The 16,336-nt window shown below is 43.7% G+C and overlaps 1 protein-coding gene across 7 annotated transcripts in view; it reads right to left on the bottom strand.

The window, feature by feature from the left end:
* CCDC93 (coiled-coil domain containing 93) overlaps positions 1 to 15,466 on the bottom strand; it is a 54,358-nt gene extending 38,892 nt beyond the window's left edge. For 2 of the 7 annotated variants that reach the window (XR_006415508.1, XM_044438230.1), the window contains exons 1-6: positions 15,254 to 15,458; positions 11,920 to 12,033; positions 7,743 to 7,837; positions 5,850 to 5,961; positions 2,705 to 2,803; positions 1,717 to 1,773 (exon numbers count right to left, since the gene is read on the bottom strand). Coding sequence is in view for 4 of the 7 variants with exons in the window: in XM_044438230.1 (XP_044294165.1) it covers positions 1,717 to 1,773; positions 2,705 to 2,803; positions 5,850 to 5,961; positions 7,743 to 7,837; positions 11,920 to 12,033; positions 15,254 to 15,295 (519 nt within the window). In the remaining 3 variants the exon portion in view is untranslated. Of the gene's footprint in view, positions 1 to 1,716; positions 1,774 to 2,704; positions 2,804 to 5,849; positions 5,962 to 7,742; positions 7,838 to 11,919; positions 12,034 to 15,253 lie in introns of all 7 variants that reach the window. The other 5 variants (XM_044438229.1, XM_044438232.1, XR_006415506.1 and 2 more) reach the window with 4 other exon arrangements.
* Between the last annotated feature and the right edge of the window lie 870 nt (positions 15,467 to 16,336).

Genomic DNA, 16,336 nt, shown 5'->3' with positions numbered 1-16,336 from the left:
TTTCAATTTATCATTTTTAAAAACACGTTTTAATCCACATCTTTTAAAAAACCCCTAAAGATGCCAAGTACCACTTTAGGAACAAAGGAAGCCAAGTTAAATTAATGGTTCATCCTGCTTTGTATTGGCCACACTGAGTGGAGACAGCATTCCTGGCTTCAGCACTGGGGTTCTGGAAATCAAACCGGGGACCTTCTGCTCACAGGTTTGGTGTTTTACCAATAATTCCCACCTTAGAAGAGGCACCCCCCTTTTCTGTTGGGGGGAGGTAATCCCTCTAATGTTATCCCAGCTATGACATGTGGCTTTAGTTAAGAATATCGTGTGCTTCTTGTTTCAGAAACATGTTCATCCATATGTAAATTTTACACACACACACACACACACACACACACATCCATATGTAAATTTTACACACACACACACACACAGAGCTTTCTCTTTCTCTCTTTCTTTGCAGCTGCCATAGAAGTAAGCCCCCATATCTTCAGTAGGACTTACTCCTAAGTAGGCTTGCATGGGAGTGGAGCCTAAGACAACCTGACAAAGCAGTTTCTAAAGCAGCACTTCACTTCTCCCACTGTATGCTTGAATCCCATGAGGGAGAGAACAAGAACAGGCTGGTGAATAGGCAAGGTGGTCTAGCCCATCCTAGCCCAGTCTTGCAGGCCGGAAAGCAGAATTCAACAACATCTCCAGATATTTGCTCTAAGGCAACAGCTTCTCTGGGCAGGAGAAGGGCAAACTGCACACCTGCAAGCCCCACTCATTCATTTCAAGCTGTAATTTAAAAAGCAACTATCATTTAACATTCCAGTGGAAAAAAGATTCCTTTTCTTCTTGTACTTCATCATACATGACTCCAAACTGAGAGTGACCAGCTCACAAGCTTGTAGCTCTTAGACCTTGTGACATTTTAGTCTGCTTGAGTATGCTAAACAATTCATACATCACATCAGAGGTAATGTGACCACCTTACAAAGGGCTACTGCTGTCCTCTATCAATTGCAAAGCGGCATTCTTACACAGCAGTCCTGTATCTCAACTCAAAACTAAGTCCTGCTGAGCTCTGTGGTGCCTATTTTTAAGCAAGAGGTTAGAATTGCAGTCTCACAAAGCAATCTTGTGTTACTACCAGACGTAAGTCTCACTGAGTGCAGAGGGATTTCACTGCAGAGAAGTGAGTATGAATTGCAGTCTTACATTTCCAATACATGGTCTGACTTCAGCTACAAGTCAAGATATTACACACAGCATCTAAACAAGGCTGCCTTCTGTTGTAACCCAGGAGGAATGCTCATTAGAAGGCTGCACTTTAATTACTGTTAATGAGTGCTGGGATTCTCTTCAGCATTTCACAAACAATGCCAATAATGGGGGATGGAAAATTTTCTACCATCTGTGACAAAAGATATTTCTAAAAAACCCAAAAAACAAATGCTTTCATAAAATGAATTAGGACATGACAAACAGATACAACTCAGTCAAATTGGGCAGTTTCAACTTGTCATTCACCTGAAAAAAAATGTGGTTCCTGGGAAAGAGAAAAATTGATATATCATACTTGCCTGGTCTATTTATCTGTAAAGAGGAGGGGGAATAAACAGGAGGGGTCAATTGAAATGAAAGGTGCACATAAATCAGATTTCAATCAATCTGGAGCAGGGTGGAAGCAGCATCTTCCAGAACACCCACATCCTGGCGTCTTTTACTTACACAGATCTCACTAACTGTTTTGATAGCCTTCTCTTTTCTTTGCATGAAGTCATCATCCTGCAAAGCAATTAAGACAACTGTAAGCGGCAGTCATGCTTGTATGCACAGTCGGGGACTGAAGTTCAATCGTGCTGACAAAGATGTGTCACTTCACAGGTCAACATCGCATAGCTGTGATGTTCAGGTGTACAAAGGGAGAAGATGCGTCAGTGCTGCATATTCACAGCAAGTCTTACCAAAGAGCCACTTAGCTGGCTATAAAACCCGCTGAACCCAAATGGGGCTTACGTCTCAGCTTGAGTGCCTGTGCACAGGATTGCTCTGCCAGTGTTTCATGTCTACATCAGAGAAACGGTGCTTGCAGAAAACATGAAAAGGGACTTGGTCCAACAAGAAGTAAGAATGTATGATTATAGCTCCAATGCATTCAACAAACGAGACACGAAAAGATGCTGACTGGCTGCACAAACAGGACAGAGCATTCTCTCATACAGACTAAGTTATGTTCATAAAAGTTTCTAAAAATCTGAATAACAGATTTTAAATTTTAAAAAAATCTTTTACTCCAATGGGCAAATATGTTAAGATGTTCATTACCAAGAGCCAATCGCCTTTTCCTCATAGAGAAACATTTCTTCTGGACTTCCATTCCTTGAGTATTTTTCCTCCAAAAAAGTGGGTAAGCTACCCATAAGCATGGGACACGTTAGTGCTTTATGTCCATTCCAGATCATCCTATGAACATACTTCAGTGCACTACAAAATCCATCCATCCTCATGATATATACAACCAAACATGTAAAAGTTAAAGAATGTGATGAATTACCTGATGGAAATTTTCTGCTCCAAAACCAGCTCATTAAGTTTTATCCATCAGGACATGTCCTAAAACCTGTGAGCCAAATCAGCTTTGCACTGGTTTTAAGATGCTTATGACAATCAGTTTTGTCTCTAATTCTGAATTACAACAAATGTAACCAATGTTTACCTCAGGTAGTCTGTGTGTCTTTTGAAACTGAGCTATGGAATATGAGCGAATATAATCTCCCATTTCTTCACGTGTTTCTATTGCACGTTTCACCAGCCACTGGGAACAGGAAGAAGAGAGGAAAGGAAGTGAAAATACTGACATTGGAGCAACAAACTGCAGATACAGTATTTTCCATTCTTGTGTACATCTATCAAGGAAAACAAAACCAACGATTATTATAAAAGAAAACATTTAGAAGGAAGGCTTGGATCCCCGTAGCCCTGGAGTATCCAATGCCTTGCCAGGCCGCTGCCTGTAGGGTGGTAGGAATGACAGAGGCCAGTTTCATCTCTTCGTTCTCATTTCATGAAATTAGCCTCTGAGCCCGAGAGAAGCATGATGGAGAGGCCAGGGCTGTCCTTCCTCTTCCTCACCATCTGGAACAGCTCTTTTTCCTTCCCTCCAAGGTAGCACTGCAGACCTCAGCAGCACCACTGTGACCTTTTCCATGGCAACTGCAAGGGAGGGGGACTGGAACTCAGAGCTCCCCTCTCAAGGTCAAGGCAGTGTCTGCAGCCCTGAGACGCTCTCCCAGGCACCACAGGATTGCTTGGAAATATATTATGCCTGTATCTTCTTCATATTTGTGAAGCTGCCCCGAGGCTTTGTTGCGATGGGGGCGGCATAGAAATGTTTTAAATAAATAAAATAAATAAATATTTTGAAATGTTGGGGCACTGACTCAAGAGATGCTTGTCCAGGATCTGGAGGTCTTCTAAGTAACCTTGCCTAGATTTCATATTTGGGATGCTATTAGAAAAAGCTGTTGCACAATCAGTCATGCTTACTTCAGGCAGAAGCTTGGTGTGCTCCTTTGGGAGAAGACATTTCATTCACATCTGATGAGACATGTTTCCTGCTATAAATGGGCAATAGTAGAATTGGGGTAGCCATTATCTTTCAGCCTTAACCACTTTGTCTTTGTCCGCTCCCACCAGAGGAATGCGAACCCACGAGTTTCTCCAAAAAAGAACCCAGAGCTTGGGCTGAAAGTGTTCCTTCTCCTTGATCAAGACATCAGTTTTCAGCAAACTTGCACTGGGCACAGACAGGGTATCAAGAGTCACTGTGACATAGACAGTGTGGTATAGTGGTTAAGAGTGCTGGATTGGGATTTGCGAGATCTGGGTTCCAGTCTTCACTTAGACATGACTTGGGCCAGACACAAACTCTCAGCCCACCCTACCACACAGGGTTGTTGTTTTGAGGATAAGCCATTTGGGGTTCCTTGCAAGAGGAAAAAAGGTGGGATAGAATATATAATTACTTGGAATGAAAACAAAAATAGCACTGAGACAGGAGAGACCTGGATTTAAATTTCAATCAGTCATAAAGCTGAGGATGTGGCAATGGCCCATTCACTCTTCTAAGCTAATCTCCCTCGTGTTATCCTGGAGATTGTGAAATAAATATGGAAAGTGAGAGTGCAACCTAGCATGACTCATGTTAGGTCTACCTGCTAGATATTGCAGATCAGTGTTGTCTAACGTTGTGCCTTCACATTCCCATCAGCCCCAGTCTGTATGGCCAGTGGTCAGTGCTGGAAGCTGGCTGGGAAAATCTGGTATGGATTAATCCAGTCTAATGAAGGAATTCTTCCACAGAGGAACTGGGCTAGATGGAATTCTGAATCCCACTTTACTGTGATGCATCACCAACATAAAACTCATGCGCACTGGGCAAAACCTAAGCACTCAGGGATGACAACCTGAATGCCTAGATCTAAGACGCCATTTGCATGGCAGGTTGCCTGAAGTCCGAGTAGGCTAACAAAGCTGCAATGGGAACACACTCCCAGTACACAGGACATGAGGCTTAAATGTGAACTAAACAGAAAATCTTAAGCCATGTTGTCACCATGTTGTCAAACCCAGCCCTTTAACTGGTGCTGTTAGGTCACCTACCCTCTTCCCCAGTTGTCGATACAGAAAGAAACAGAAGGTGAGGATGAAAAAGATGAAAAAGAGGTATGCAAAGAGACCTTGTCTTTAACCACTACTAGGGATATTGGCTCCCTTCTAATCTCTCTCCATTCTGGAAAACCAGTTCTTGACTAAGCTATTGGTGTGAAAATGAAAGCCACCCCTTCACCCTGACTTGGAGTACATACCAGTGGTGGGGAAGCCCTTATACCTTCCCTTTAAGGAAAATGTTTCTCCAGATAAAATAAATATCAGTATTCACCCACTAAAAAGAAATGCATACTGTGACAACACAATAACCCTCACTCAAGTGTTGTATATGAGTTGTCATTGAACCATGGGTTGTTGCTGAAACGTGGATTATCATGTTGTCTGAACACAACTGTGTTAACAAACTGTGGTTAACTATGAACAACCCATGAAGAGAACCCATGCTTTGTTCTTGGCCTGTGAACAGTGGGCTGTTCCTCATGGTTGATTTATCTTGGCTGTGTTCAAACAATACAATAACCCATGTTTCAGCAACAATCCATGGATCAATGACAATCCACACACGACCCAACTTCAGTCCTTGAGTGTGGGTTATGCTGCATGAAGTACTGAACTGAAATACCTATATCACTTAAATCAGTTTACCTGAAACCTCAGCAGTCCAATTAAGCACTATCAGTTAATAGCAGGACAGTCTATCATATGTAGAACTATAAAGAAATGGCCGTCTTTGCCATAGAAGACCGTAGAAGACAATCTGAATTCACATGCCTTGTTACATGTCTTGAACATAATCATTTATTTTACATAACATGGGTCGGTAATGTTTCAATAACATTTTTAAGGGTCCACATTAAATAGCCCATTTAGAAAATGCAGCTCACTTAGTATCCCTTCAGGATCTAAACCTAGAGAGAAGTTTACAGCACCTGCAGATGCATCTAATGCATTTTGCATGCAACAGTGCAAAGAGCTCTCATTCTACACAGTTCTGAGATTAACCAATTGACAAGCATTTGTTTGCCATTAGGGAAACACATCCTAACTCATCGCTTTACTTCCACCTATGCTATTTCTCCAGTCAAATCACTCGGAGATGATTAGGTATGGGTATCCCTCATTTTCAATCTGGTGCTTCCCATTTGCATCAGCTGGAGTACTGGAGCAGGGTGGCCCCAAGGAGCACCTACCTGCACAACTGGAAATATGTGAATGAAGTCCAGTCCCTGTATTTGATGAGGCTCCAGGCGATGTGGGCACTTCATTCTGGGTAAGACTGATACGATTTTCTCAGTTAAGGCGCTGGAAATAAGTCAAGGATGAAAAGTTAGTGTGCAAACAAACAAACCAGGTACTAGCCTGAATCTGCCCTCTAGTGGCCAAAATCAAAAAGAAGGTTTAAAAAAGCTGGGGGAGAAACACACGGAGCATTTAAAAACTGTTGTCATAAAAGAACAGTGCTGGATACGCCGTTTTGCAGGGGGATATGCTGTTTCATTTGCTGGACACGCTGTTTCATTCATCAGAAAGCCAGATGACCTACACAAAGGCTTGAAAGCTCTGAGTGAATACCTACATCTTGCAAACGTTCAAGGGCTTAGGACTACAGTTCCCAGAGGTATGCTGGGATCACCCAGCACTGTAACATTCATGATACTAAGCAAGCTAAATGGATTCAGTCCAGGGCTTCGAAGAGAAACAAATGGGAGCCCTTTGGAATCTGTTCCTGTTTTTATTATCTTAAATAAAGTACGTGGTACAATCTAAGTAGTTTAAAAGTTTACTGTGGTGACATCAAGATCATTCCCTAGAGTCCTCTTCTGTTGTCCAGTAAGACCAAGGGCGTAGCTACAAGGATGAGGTCTGTTTCAGCAGCAGTACCATGTTTGTGGAAGGCTCTCCTCTGAGAGGCTTGTCTAGCGGCCCCATTATGATCTTTCTGATACCAAGTGAAGAACTTTTCTTTTTCCTGGTAATTTAAAAACCATTTGAGTGCTTTTATTTTTGCTGCTAGATTCAATTAATTCAGTTTCATAATGTTGCTAAAACTTCATGATACTGCAGTGCCTGATTCTGGTTTGATTTGGTGCAGTTTTTTATTTTTTGTTTGCATGTTATAGTGTTATGTTTTTAATATACTGTAAACTAGAAAACTTCAGCCAGAGAGTTTAAAAGTATTTTAAATAAATATATGAATAATAAAAAATAGGTAAAAACAAATAAAGAAATGCAGCAGCCTCTGGCATGTGTAAGCTTATTTTTACCATTCCAGTTAGCATTTTGCATTATTTCCATGCCTGCTCTAAAGAAAAGGACAAGAAAATGCTTTATAACTGGGTAAGAGGCATTGGAGCAGCTGAAAGACCAAGAGACAAAATAGCCTGGAAAAAAGTATTTTTAAGATAAGAGGCTTCTAGGACGGTCCGGATACTTCAATTGGTTCAAGATAGAGCTGCCAGGCTGCTGACGGGGACTGGGCATTATGTTCACATGACTCCAGTTCTCCGTCAGCTTCACTGGCTTCCCACTGAAGTACGGCCCAATTCAAGGTGTTTGTTATGATCTATAAAGCCCTTAACGGCTTGGATCCTGGTTACCCGAAGGAGCGCTTACATCCATATATGCCCGCCTGCACCTTGAGATCAGCGGGAGAGGCCCTTCTCCGGGAACCCTCCGTGAAGGATATTACAAGGGTAAGTACTCAGAGGAGGGCTTTCTCTGCAGTGGCGCCCAATCTATGGAATGCGCTCCCCAGAGAGGTCCGCCGGGCGCTGTCGTTATTTGTTTTTCGGCACCAGGCGAAGACCTTTTTATTTAAGTGTTATTTTAATTGTTAATATTATTTATTTATTTTATTCTTTGGCCAGGTCGACTCAAATTATATTGTTTTTATATTGTGATTATTTATTTATTGTTGTGAGCCGCCCTGAGGCTTTGGCGAATGGGGCAGCATAGAAGCTTCCCAAATAAATAAATAGGACTACAGGTGACTTCCTGAAAAGTTTTGCTTATAAATGTGATTTATGCTGAACATGTCACTCAACTCAAGGAAAAAAGATATGTCCAGTTTCCTGCCAACTTACATTTTTTGACCAATGGTTGAGTTTTCTTGGAACAGTAAGTCAACATCAATGTCAAAATTGCATGTTGTGATACACCAAGTCATGCCACCAACCACCTAGAATAAGGTAAACAGACTCATTTTAATACTGATGAATACTGAAGGGAAGAATTAAAAAAGACCACAAATATATTTTTAAGAATTAAAAAAGAAAAACAAACCACTGCATCTTCAGTCTAATTTCTCCAGGAATGTGAACATTATACTAACATAGGGATACATAATGCAAATCATTCTGAAGGCATCTTTACTAATTCAGGAGTTCTGTGTGCCCACATTAAACAGGGAGAAGCATTTCTGGCACCAGTGTGCTTTTAAACCCCATTTCTATGAAACCTCTTTCTCTCTGCACCAGGAGGCAGACACTCATCTCTGGAGACCACTAGCAAGCCTTCTTTTCCCCTCTCCATTTCACAACATGCTCAGCATCCCATAATTCAGGAACTCTTTTCTCTGTCTGCACCATGTCATGGCTGTGCACCTTGGCAGTGCAATAACAGGTCATGCGAAAGCTCGGACAAGTCGCGGCTAATGAGTCATGGCTCGTGATGTCATTGCCTGGCGCCGCTACTTCTTTCCGAGCATGCGGATGGCCCCTAAGTGCGCTGTTACCTGATACTCGGCTGCTGCGGTGATGCTGGGGTGACTTGGCTCGCATGATGGCAGAGAGGGCTCTGCATGCCTGCTGTGGCATGTATGCCATAGGTTCACCACCATTGCCCTAGCCCTACCCTGGTGCACTCCCCTAACCCTAATATAGGGCTAAAATACCATTGAAAAAGACGATTTTGAAAAGGCCTTCCTTGAGTAGCGTTTTCTGCAGAGCTCATCCTTTCTTCCCATTCTAAACACATTCCAACCATCAAAATAATGCCAGGACACCTTGTTTTTCTAACCCTAACCCTACCCTGGTGCACACCCCTAACCCTAATATATGTGTGAAATACCATTCGAAATAGGGCAATTTTGAAAAAGCCTGCCTTGTGTACCTTTTCCTGTGCAGCTCATCATTTCTGCCCATTCTAAACACATTCCAACCATCCAAATCATGCCAGGACACTTAATTTTTCTAACCCTAACCCTGCTCTGGTGCACACCCCTAACCCTAATATAGGGCTAACATTCCATAGAAAAGAGGGCGATTTTGAAAAAGCCTTCCTTGAGTAGCTTTTTTTTGCACAGCTTATCATTTCTGCCCATTCTAAACACATTCCAACCATCAAAATCGTACCAGGACATCTTGTTTTTCTAACCCTAACCCAGTGATGGTGAACCTTTTAGAGATCGAGTGTCCAAACCACAACCCAAAACCCACTTATTTATCGCAAAGTGTCAACACTGCAATAAAACCTGAAAACTGAGGTTTTAGTTTAGAAAAAACAACTTACAGCCAGTCAAAGCAAATGTATATATATCCTTGGCAGCACACTGATCGGCCATGTAAAAGCTCGTGATGTCATCGCCTGGCGTCGCTACTCCTTTCCAAGCATGCGCATGGCCCCTAAGTACACTGTTATCCGATACTCGTCTGCTGGGGCGATGCTAGGGTGACTTGGCTCATGTGCTGACAGAGAGGGCTCTGCGTGCCCCCATGGCGTGCGTGCCATAGGTTCGCCACCAATGTATTAGCTCCTTTGTGCAGGTTTCTTTCCCATAGGAATCCCTCTCTCTTAAGTTCCTCCTTTTACTTCTCTCCTCGAGCTTTTGGATTGCTTTTTCATTCCCGCTTTCCCCTTCTCTTTATTTTTCCTGACTGGCAACAGTGCAAGAGGGTTTCCCTCTCTCAGCATTACATGTTGGTCGCAAGCAGCCCAATGCAACGCATCTGACTGTCTGCATTAGCCTAGAAGTGATGCCACCACTACCATATTTTTTGGAATCTACGGAGAGCAAGAGCGATGCTGAAAGGGTGAAACAGACATTCCCCCAGCCACACTCTCAACAGGCTTCGGCAAACTCTGAAGCACTTTTCCTATGTTGCTCTGAAGGAACAGAGGTCAGCAGTGCTATACCAGCTTGGAACTCCTAGCCCCATCCCAAATGCATGGTCAGTGGACAATTGGAAGCCTATAGAGTCCTCAGCCAGAGTCTGTGCTATGTACATCATTCAACAGGCATTTTGCACATTTATTTATTTAAATATTTATATGCCGTCCTGTCACAAAAAGCCTCAGGATGGCTTACAACATAAAATATAACATAAACAAATTCCCGACCCACACTGGCTGCAGTTAAAAACATAGAAAAGACAATATTAAAACTTACTAAAATATTGCTGGAATAAAAAGGTCTTAACCTGGCGCCAAAAAACAAATAATGACGGCGCCAGGCAGACCTCTCTGGGGAGCGCATTCCATAGATGGGGTGCCACCACAGAGAAAGCCCTCCTCCGGGTACTTTGCCTCCTAATATCAATTCTTCCACAAGAAATTCTTCCACATCTTCTGCTGCGCATGGGGCAGAGCCAACCACCACGGTTCCACACTCCCTTTGATACACGCGCAAGTGAGTGTGGGAAAAGCACTTTGGATATTGTCAAAGAACGGGCTGCAAACACATACCTTTATTTTCCAGTCCCACAGCCTCATGCCTGGATTTTTGCCAGGAGCTCAGAAAGCATCCTCAGAAAGCGCTGGTGTTTATGCAGCCCTCCTGTGTTTTCCCACTGCTTCTTTCATCTTTTTTCTTGCCAGAAGAAATCCACAATGGGGAAAAAGACAGAATGGCTGCACAATCCCTTCTGACTGTTTGTGCTAGATGCTCACTGTCCAGAAGCACCTCCGGGGAGTACAGGCAGAACTGTTTTCAATTTCATTGCTTAATTCCCACACTTTCTTTCCTAGCACACTACTGAACAGCTCTGTTTGAGAGTCATGCATGCCTGTGGAATGACTGAGTTGCCCATACTCTGATGATCCTTCCACATATTACAGCTGCTACATGCAGCACTGCACCAGAGATACAAATACAGGAAGGAAGAGTGGGAACTTGGCTCCAGAACAGCAAACATCCTTTCCGAAAGAGGGGCTTAATGGACAGACTGTGGATTGCAGAGACAGAGCTATGACCTTAGAGGTGAAATTCTTCATGTTCTCCAACTAATGCAGAAAGCTCCATGGGGACTCCCCATATGAGGACGAGGAGAGGGGAAAGGAGATGTGCTGGGGAGTAGGGGGCTCCTCTACTGCTCCTCCTGCCCTGCCATCAGCAGCCTGGCAAAGCACTGAGATCTCAGCAGCCCCCAGTGTAAAAGAACACTTTCCAGCAGCTGGCAGCCCAACAGAGTTGCATCCTAAACTTCAAATGCCTGCACAAAGAATATTTCCTGCTCTCCTCGGGCTCTGCATGGGGTGAGCATCCCAGATCAGTGTGAATCAGGACACACCAGGGCCACAAGTTCGGAGATAGGAAGCTGGACTTCTCAAAATCATTAACCAAGCTCCCTTTCTTAGAGAAAGATCCCCTACTTAGCACTTGACCCTGATTGTTTTTATCAGCTGCACACATTCACCTGTTAATGGATTAAAGAATTAAAACGCTGACTTTTAACCACTCAAGCACATTTACGTTCATCTGTGCATTACTCGTCATTACTAGGTATCTTTTTGAGATCATGAATACCTTTTAATAAACACACCTATCCCTTTTTGTTACAGGGAAGGCCAGTTTCAATGTTTCATTTGGTCTTCCCACAGATGGTCCAGGACATTTTGATGCCTGAGGCAGAAAATCCAGTTGGCACCTATTACCTCCCACTGGTGGTAGCAGCAAGCATATAACTGGCTGCTCTTGAATGGTACCTCAGCTTCTGTCACCCAAGGATGGCCTACCTGACAGTAGTAGGGCCTGTTAATTCTCTAGTACTCCAGAGGACAAAGTATGAAGCCATTGCACTCTTAATCCGCACATCAACTGGCTAACATTTGCTGCCATAGGTAAGGTTGGCCCCTACTAAACTAAAAAGTCAGCTGATGGAGGAATCGTTTCGATAGGACCCCCCCCCCCCCCGATAACTGCCAACATTCAGCAGGCTAGCTGGGAAATGCTGAGAGTTGTGGAAGACTTTTTCTGTAAACATGCATAGGATTACGTGCTAATTTACCCAAGACCACCCAAGCAATACACAGTAAAAAGCTTACCTTGTCAAAGGGGGACAGCCCTTTAATTCTTGCCCTGAAGTATCCAGCTGCCACCAAGAGCTCTAAAATTTCACTCAGCTTAATGTTTTGCTCCTCATCTTCTCGGGTTTCAACCTAAAAAAGGTAATAAAATGACTATATTTTTAAAAGTCTTTTAGAGCAGGAGTGAACGGATTTTTCCCCTCCTATGTTTTGGCCAGGACTCTTTTCTAAATCTAAAGGGAGTTGCAGGCCAAACATCTGGAGGAAACCAAGTTGCTCACCTCTGCAATGCATATAGTATCAGAATTCTGGAAACTGTTTCCTCATAGCAGACACATTACAAATGTGCATCACCCCCTCCTTTTTTTGCAACCTCCGCAAGAAACTGAAGAACCAGCTCAAAAGAAGGACCACAGACTTAAAATCACATGTCCATTATAAAGATTATAGAACCAAGTTCCCTTAAAAGAAAAAAAAGGCTTCACAGCTCTGCCCAACCCTTAAAATCCTGTTTTTAAAAACCCACTATGGTGTAAGCAGGAGTGTGCCTTTCTATTTCTAAATAATAAAAAGTCAATAGTGCCACTTAAGAGAGTTCATGTTGATATGTTTGGCATTTGTTTTGTGAAACCTGAATCTGGGATGGAAGCTTTTGACCCAATGCAAGCATACCTCTCTCCTGTCCTTTCAGCCTTTTAACAATTCCATAAGGTTGGGCAGAGGAGGGAGGGAGATTTGGGTATCAGTGGGGCTGCTCGTCCTTTACAGCTTTTCTTTTGAGTTTTGTTGCAGCCATGGTGCTGACCTCCAGCACAAAGAAGATTACCACCATGCATAGCTCTTATAAAGCTCAAAGGACAAGCTGTAGCAGAGGAGAAGCCCCCCAACATAGGAGTCTCCTGCCTCTTTGAGGGCAGTTTAGGGCGCTCAAGGCCATCCAGAGAGCTCTAGAGCTCAATGGAGGCTTGAACACAGATCTTCGCAACCCTGCTGTGGCACACTAACCACATCAGCTCTCTCTCACTTCTCTGACTCAAGTTTTAAGCTTTTCTATTGAGAATTAACTTGCCTTTCCTAAAATGACTTGTGATACAGTAATAGTCAGAAATGCTTTTCTGACTCCTTAAACAGGCTATCAGTGGGTGCCAACAGTGCCTATTCCTACAGAGGACTTATCTGGCTACAGTCACACAAGCCTTAGTTACACCCCATTTGGACTACTGGAATGTATTCAATGAGAGGCTGCCTTCACAAACTGCTCAGAAATTTCAGAAAGCAGGGTGTATACATCTCCCTTGTTACAACAGCTTCACTGCTTCTGGCAGAATTCAAAGTGCTGTCTTTAAAACCTTATGGAGCTCAGAAGAAGGCTACTTAAAAGACCGCCTTCGCCCACGAGCTTGCCCCGTCTTCTGCACATGCCCTTCTTCCTACAGAGGGCCTCTGGAGTAGTGTTTGGTGCTGATGCAAGAGGGCCTTCTCACTGGCTGCCCCCAGGCTCTGGAACTCCCTGCCAGGGGATGCAAAGTTTGCTCCCCTTTTGCCATACTTCCACCAGCAGGAAAAAATACCTTTTTATTCATGTAGACCTTCGTTATGTAAGCAGGTCTTTTGGGCTGGATGTTATTTATATTCTGTGATTGTCATGTTTTTATTTATTTCTATTATTTTATTATTTTAATCATGTTTTACTAGTAATTGTAAGTGGCCCTGAGCGTCATTTTTAAGCAGGGCACAAATCAAATCAAATGAATAAAAATAAAAGATCTTCCCTCAATCAGAATTAACAAACATATGGGCAGGGCAATCCTAAATAAATTGTATCCAGGGGATGTCCCAGACTCTGCACTTAGATGGCCAATACCAGCTGTTTATCTGCTTTTCAAAGAAAGTAGGGTATGAAGGTGACCTTTGCCCCCAAATTCTTCCCATCTTGCACAGGATACCCATAATCCTCTGAGTTCAGAGGGTTGCAGATATCCCCATGGAACTGCATCCTGAGAAACTGAATAGCACAATGCCCCAACTTCTTATTATTTGCAACTATGCATTTCACAGCATGTCTGCCACCCTTTTGGGTTGATGAAGATTTTAGGCAACTGAGCAATCATTTTGGAAAAAGCCCTCCTCTAGATACAACATGTTCTGTATTTATTCAGGTCAAAGCTGATATGTAGTAAATTTCGTACCTATCTACGGCCAATGTTAATGTTACAGTTTCATGCAATACGGATGAAATAATGCATATTATTTGCAATAATGCATGTAAATGCACATAAATTTGTGTACAAAGGCATGCGGGCTTGGTTACGTTATCAATCCCAATCATGCATTAAATATTCAGAGGCAGGAAATTCCAAGTTGAAAAACACATGCTCAGAGATGTACAACTCCATAACCGAAAAAGTGGCATAAACCACTGAAGAATGTCAATAAACTTGGAACCTTATACAATCCCATTCTCAGGCCCTCATTGCATTTGGGTGGCAGAGTTTGATCTCAAGTTAGGGCCTGCCTGACCCAAGCCAAAGCAATGCTATTCCATACTAATCTCCAACCAAAATCACTTGAAATGTTAACCAACATTCCAAAATCTAAAAAAATCCAAAATATCAGTTAAGGCAGTAACTCTTTTAAAATCTGGATTTCTTATTAATTGAGGGACATGGTTATCTCTATTAATTGAGAGCCAATGGGGTGTGTTGAGGGGGGCTCAAGTTCCCACTCTCAGGGTGACATGGGCCCAGTCAGCAACACACTGCCCAATTCACAGAGGTGTTGTTGTGAAGATAAAATGGAGTGGAGGAGCACCCGGTTCCTTGCAACTGCCCTGTAGCCCTAACGATTCATAAAAAGTGCCTCGAGCAGAGGCAGAATGAGACACCCAGATCAGATCAGTTCCCTTCCCTTCCACTCCAACTCAAACCACACCCAGAGCCAGGATTTCCAGGCAGCCCAGGCTCCTCGCTGGAGTCAACCTGCGTTATGTATCTGGCAGAGGGGAGCTTCGGAAGGAAGCCAGGCTCGATCAGAGGGGGCTCAGCCCCAGACTCTGCGCGCTGACGGCAGTCTGCACCTCTCCTGTTAGAAAGCGACCCTGCTTTGAAAGGACGCACCCTGCAGTAGCGCCCCACCACGAACCACGCGCCTCCCGCTCTAGCGGGTGCCCCGTTTTTAAATCTGCCTCAGGGTGGTTCCCCCTTCGCTCTAAAACTGCATTCTGCACGTAAGACCAAAAGCAAGGGAGGGGAAATAACAACCGCACAGGGCCAAGGTGCCTTAAGAGAGTGGGTGCAGTCCAGAAAAAGCAACACCACGGCCGTCTCTGCCAAGCACCTTCTTCCCCTTTTACCTCCTGGGGAGGCTGATGCTCCTGTCCCTTAAGGGCACCCATGCCCACTCTGCCTTTCCAGCAGCCCGATCACTCTCCTTTCTCTGTCACATCAGCGCTTTATCGTGCAAAGACTCGCCCAGCTCCGTGCAAGACAGAAAAGCTTTTCTCCTTCCGCAAAATAAATCTCTCCCCTTTCCGTTCATTGGTTGGTCCCTCTTTCTCTTCCCGCTACGCAGCACGCCGGGCACATTCAGATAGTACCATTCTGCCGAAAGGGGGGGGGGGAGAGGCATCACAAGCTGCTCATGTGACTGTTTGCAACGGAAAACGTCGAAGGGGCGGCGTTTGGGGTTAGCAGCGGCCAGCTGGTCTGGTCATCAGAGCAGCCAAGAGTCTGCTGCAAGGACAGTGTTTACATTTGAGGAAAATTACTTGCCCGCCGGACTGCAATTATTTTAGCATCGTGCATAAGCCAGACCGCTTTTCATAAATAAGTGTCCAAACAGATGTTTGTTGGTTCTAAGAGCCATGACGCCCCGTGGACACCGGGGTAATAAGGAACTTAATATTTTAAAGCAAGGGTGTTTGCGGACCACGGGCTCCGGAATTTGAGAGACTGTTGTGAGCAGCACCACAAAAATCAGTGGCTCACGGCTTTGGCGTCTGCCTGTCGCGGCGTCTTAACCATCAAAACCTGTTGTTTCATGTTTATTGGGTACTGTAATGTCTGCTTAATAAGGGATTGTCTAGTTCAGCGAATTGTGGTGCAATACAGCCAATGCTTCTTTAAAGCCTACGTTTTGCAATGTCCAGTAGCTGCTTCTTTTTGAGGTAAGGTAATTACACAGATAAGTAATATACTGGAACAGTATTTAATATTCACTGATGTTCACACACTCTACATTATTTACCTGTGTCACGGAAATTAACGAATAAGGGGGAAATGGATTATCTGCACCCTTCTGAAAGCTAAAGGACTGATAGTACAAAATTAGAAGGAAAAGCACACCTCCAATGATGCAATGGATTGAGAACTTTATGTCCCTTTGGGTATATGAACAGGTAGTATTGTGGATGCCAATTCCAGATGGAACCTTGTTA

Source organism: Varanus komodoensis, unplaced genomic scaffold (assembly GCF_004798865.1).
Source record: "Varanus komodoensis strain SLA01 unplaced genomic scaffold, ASM479886v1 scaffold32, whole genome shotgun sequence".
Classification (NCBI taxonomy): domain Eukaryota; kingdom Metazoa; phylum Chordata; class Lepidosauria; order Squamata; family Varanidae; genus Varanus; species Varanus komodoensis.
Note: the sequence above shows the minus strand (reverse complement) of the source record. Positions and strands in the feature narration are given on the sequence as shown.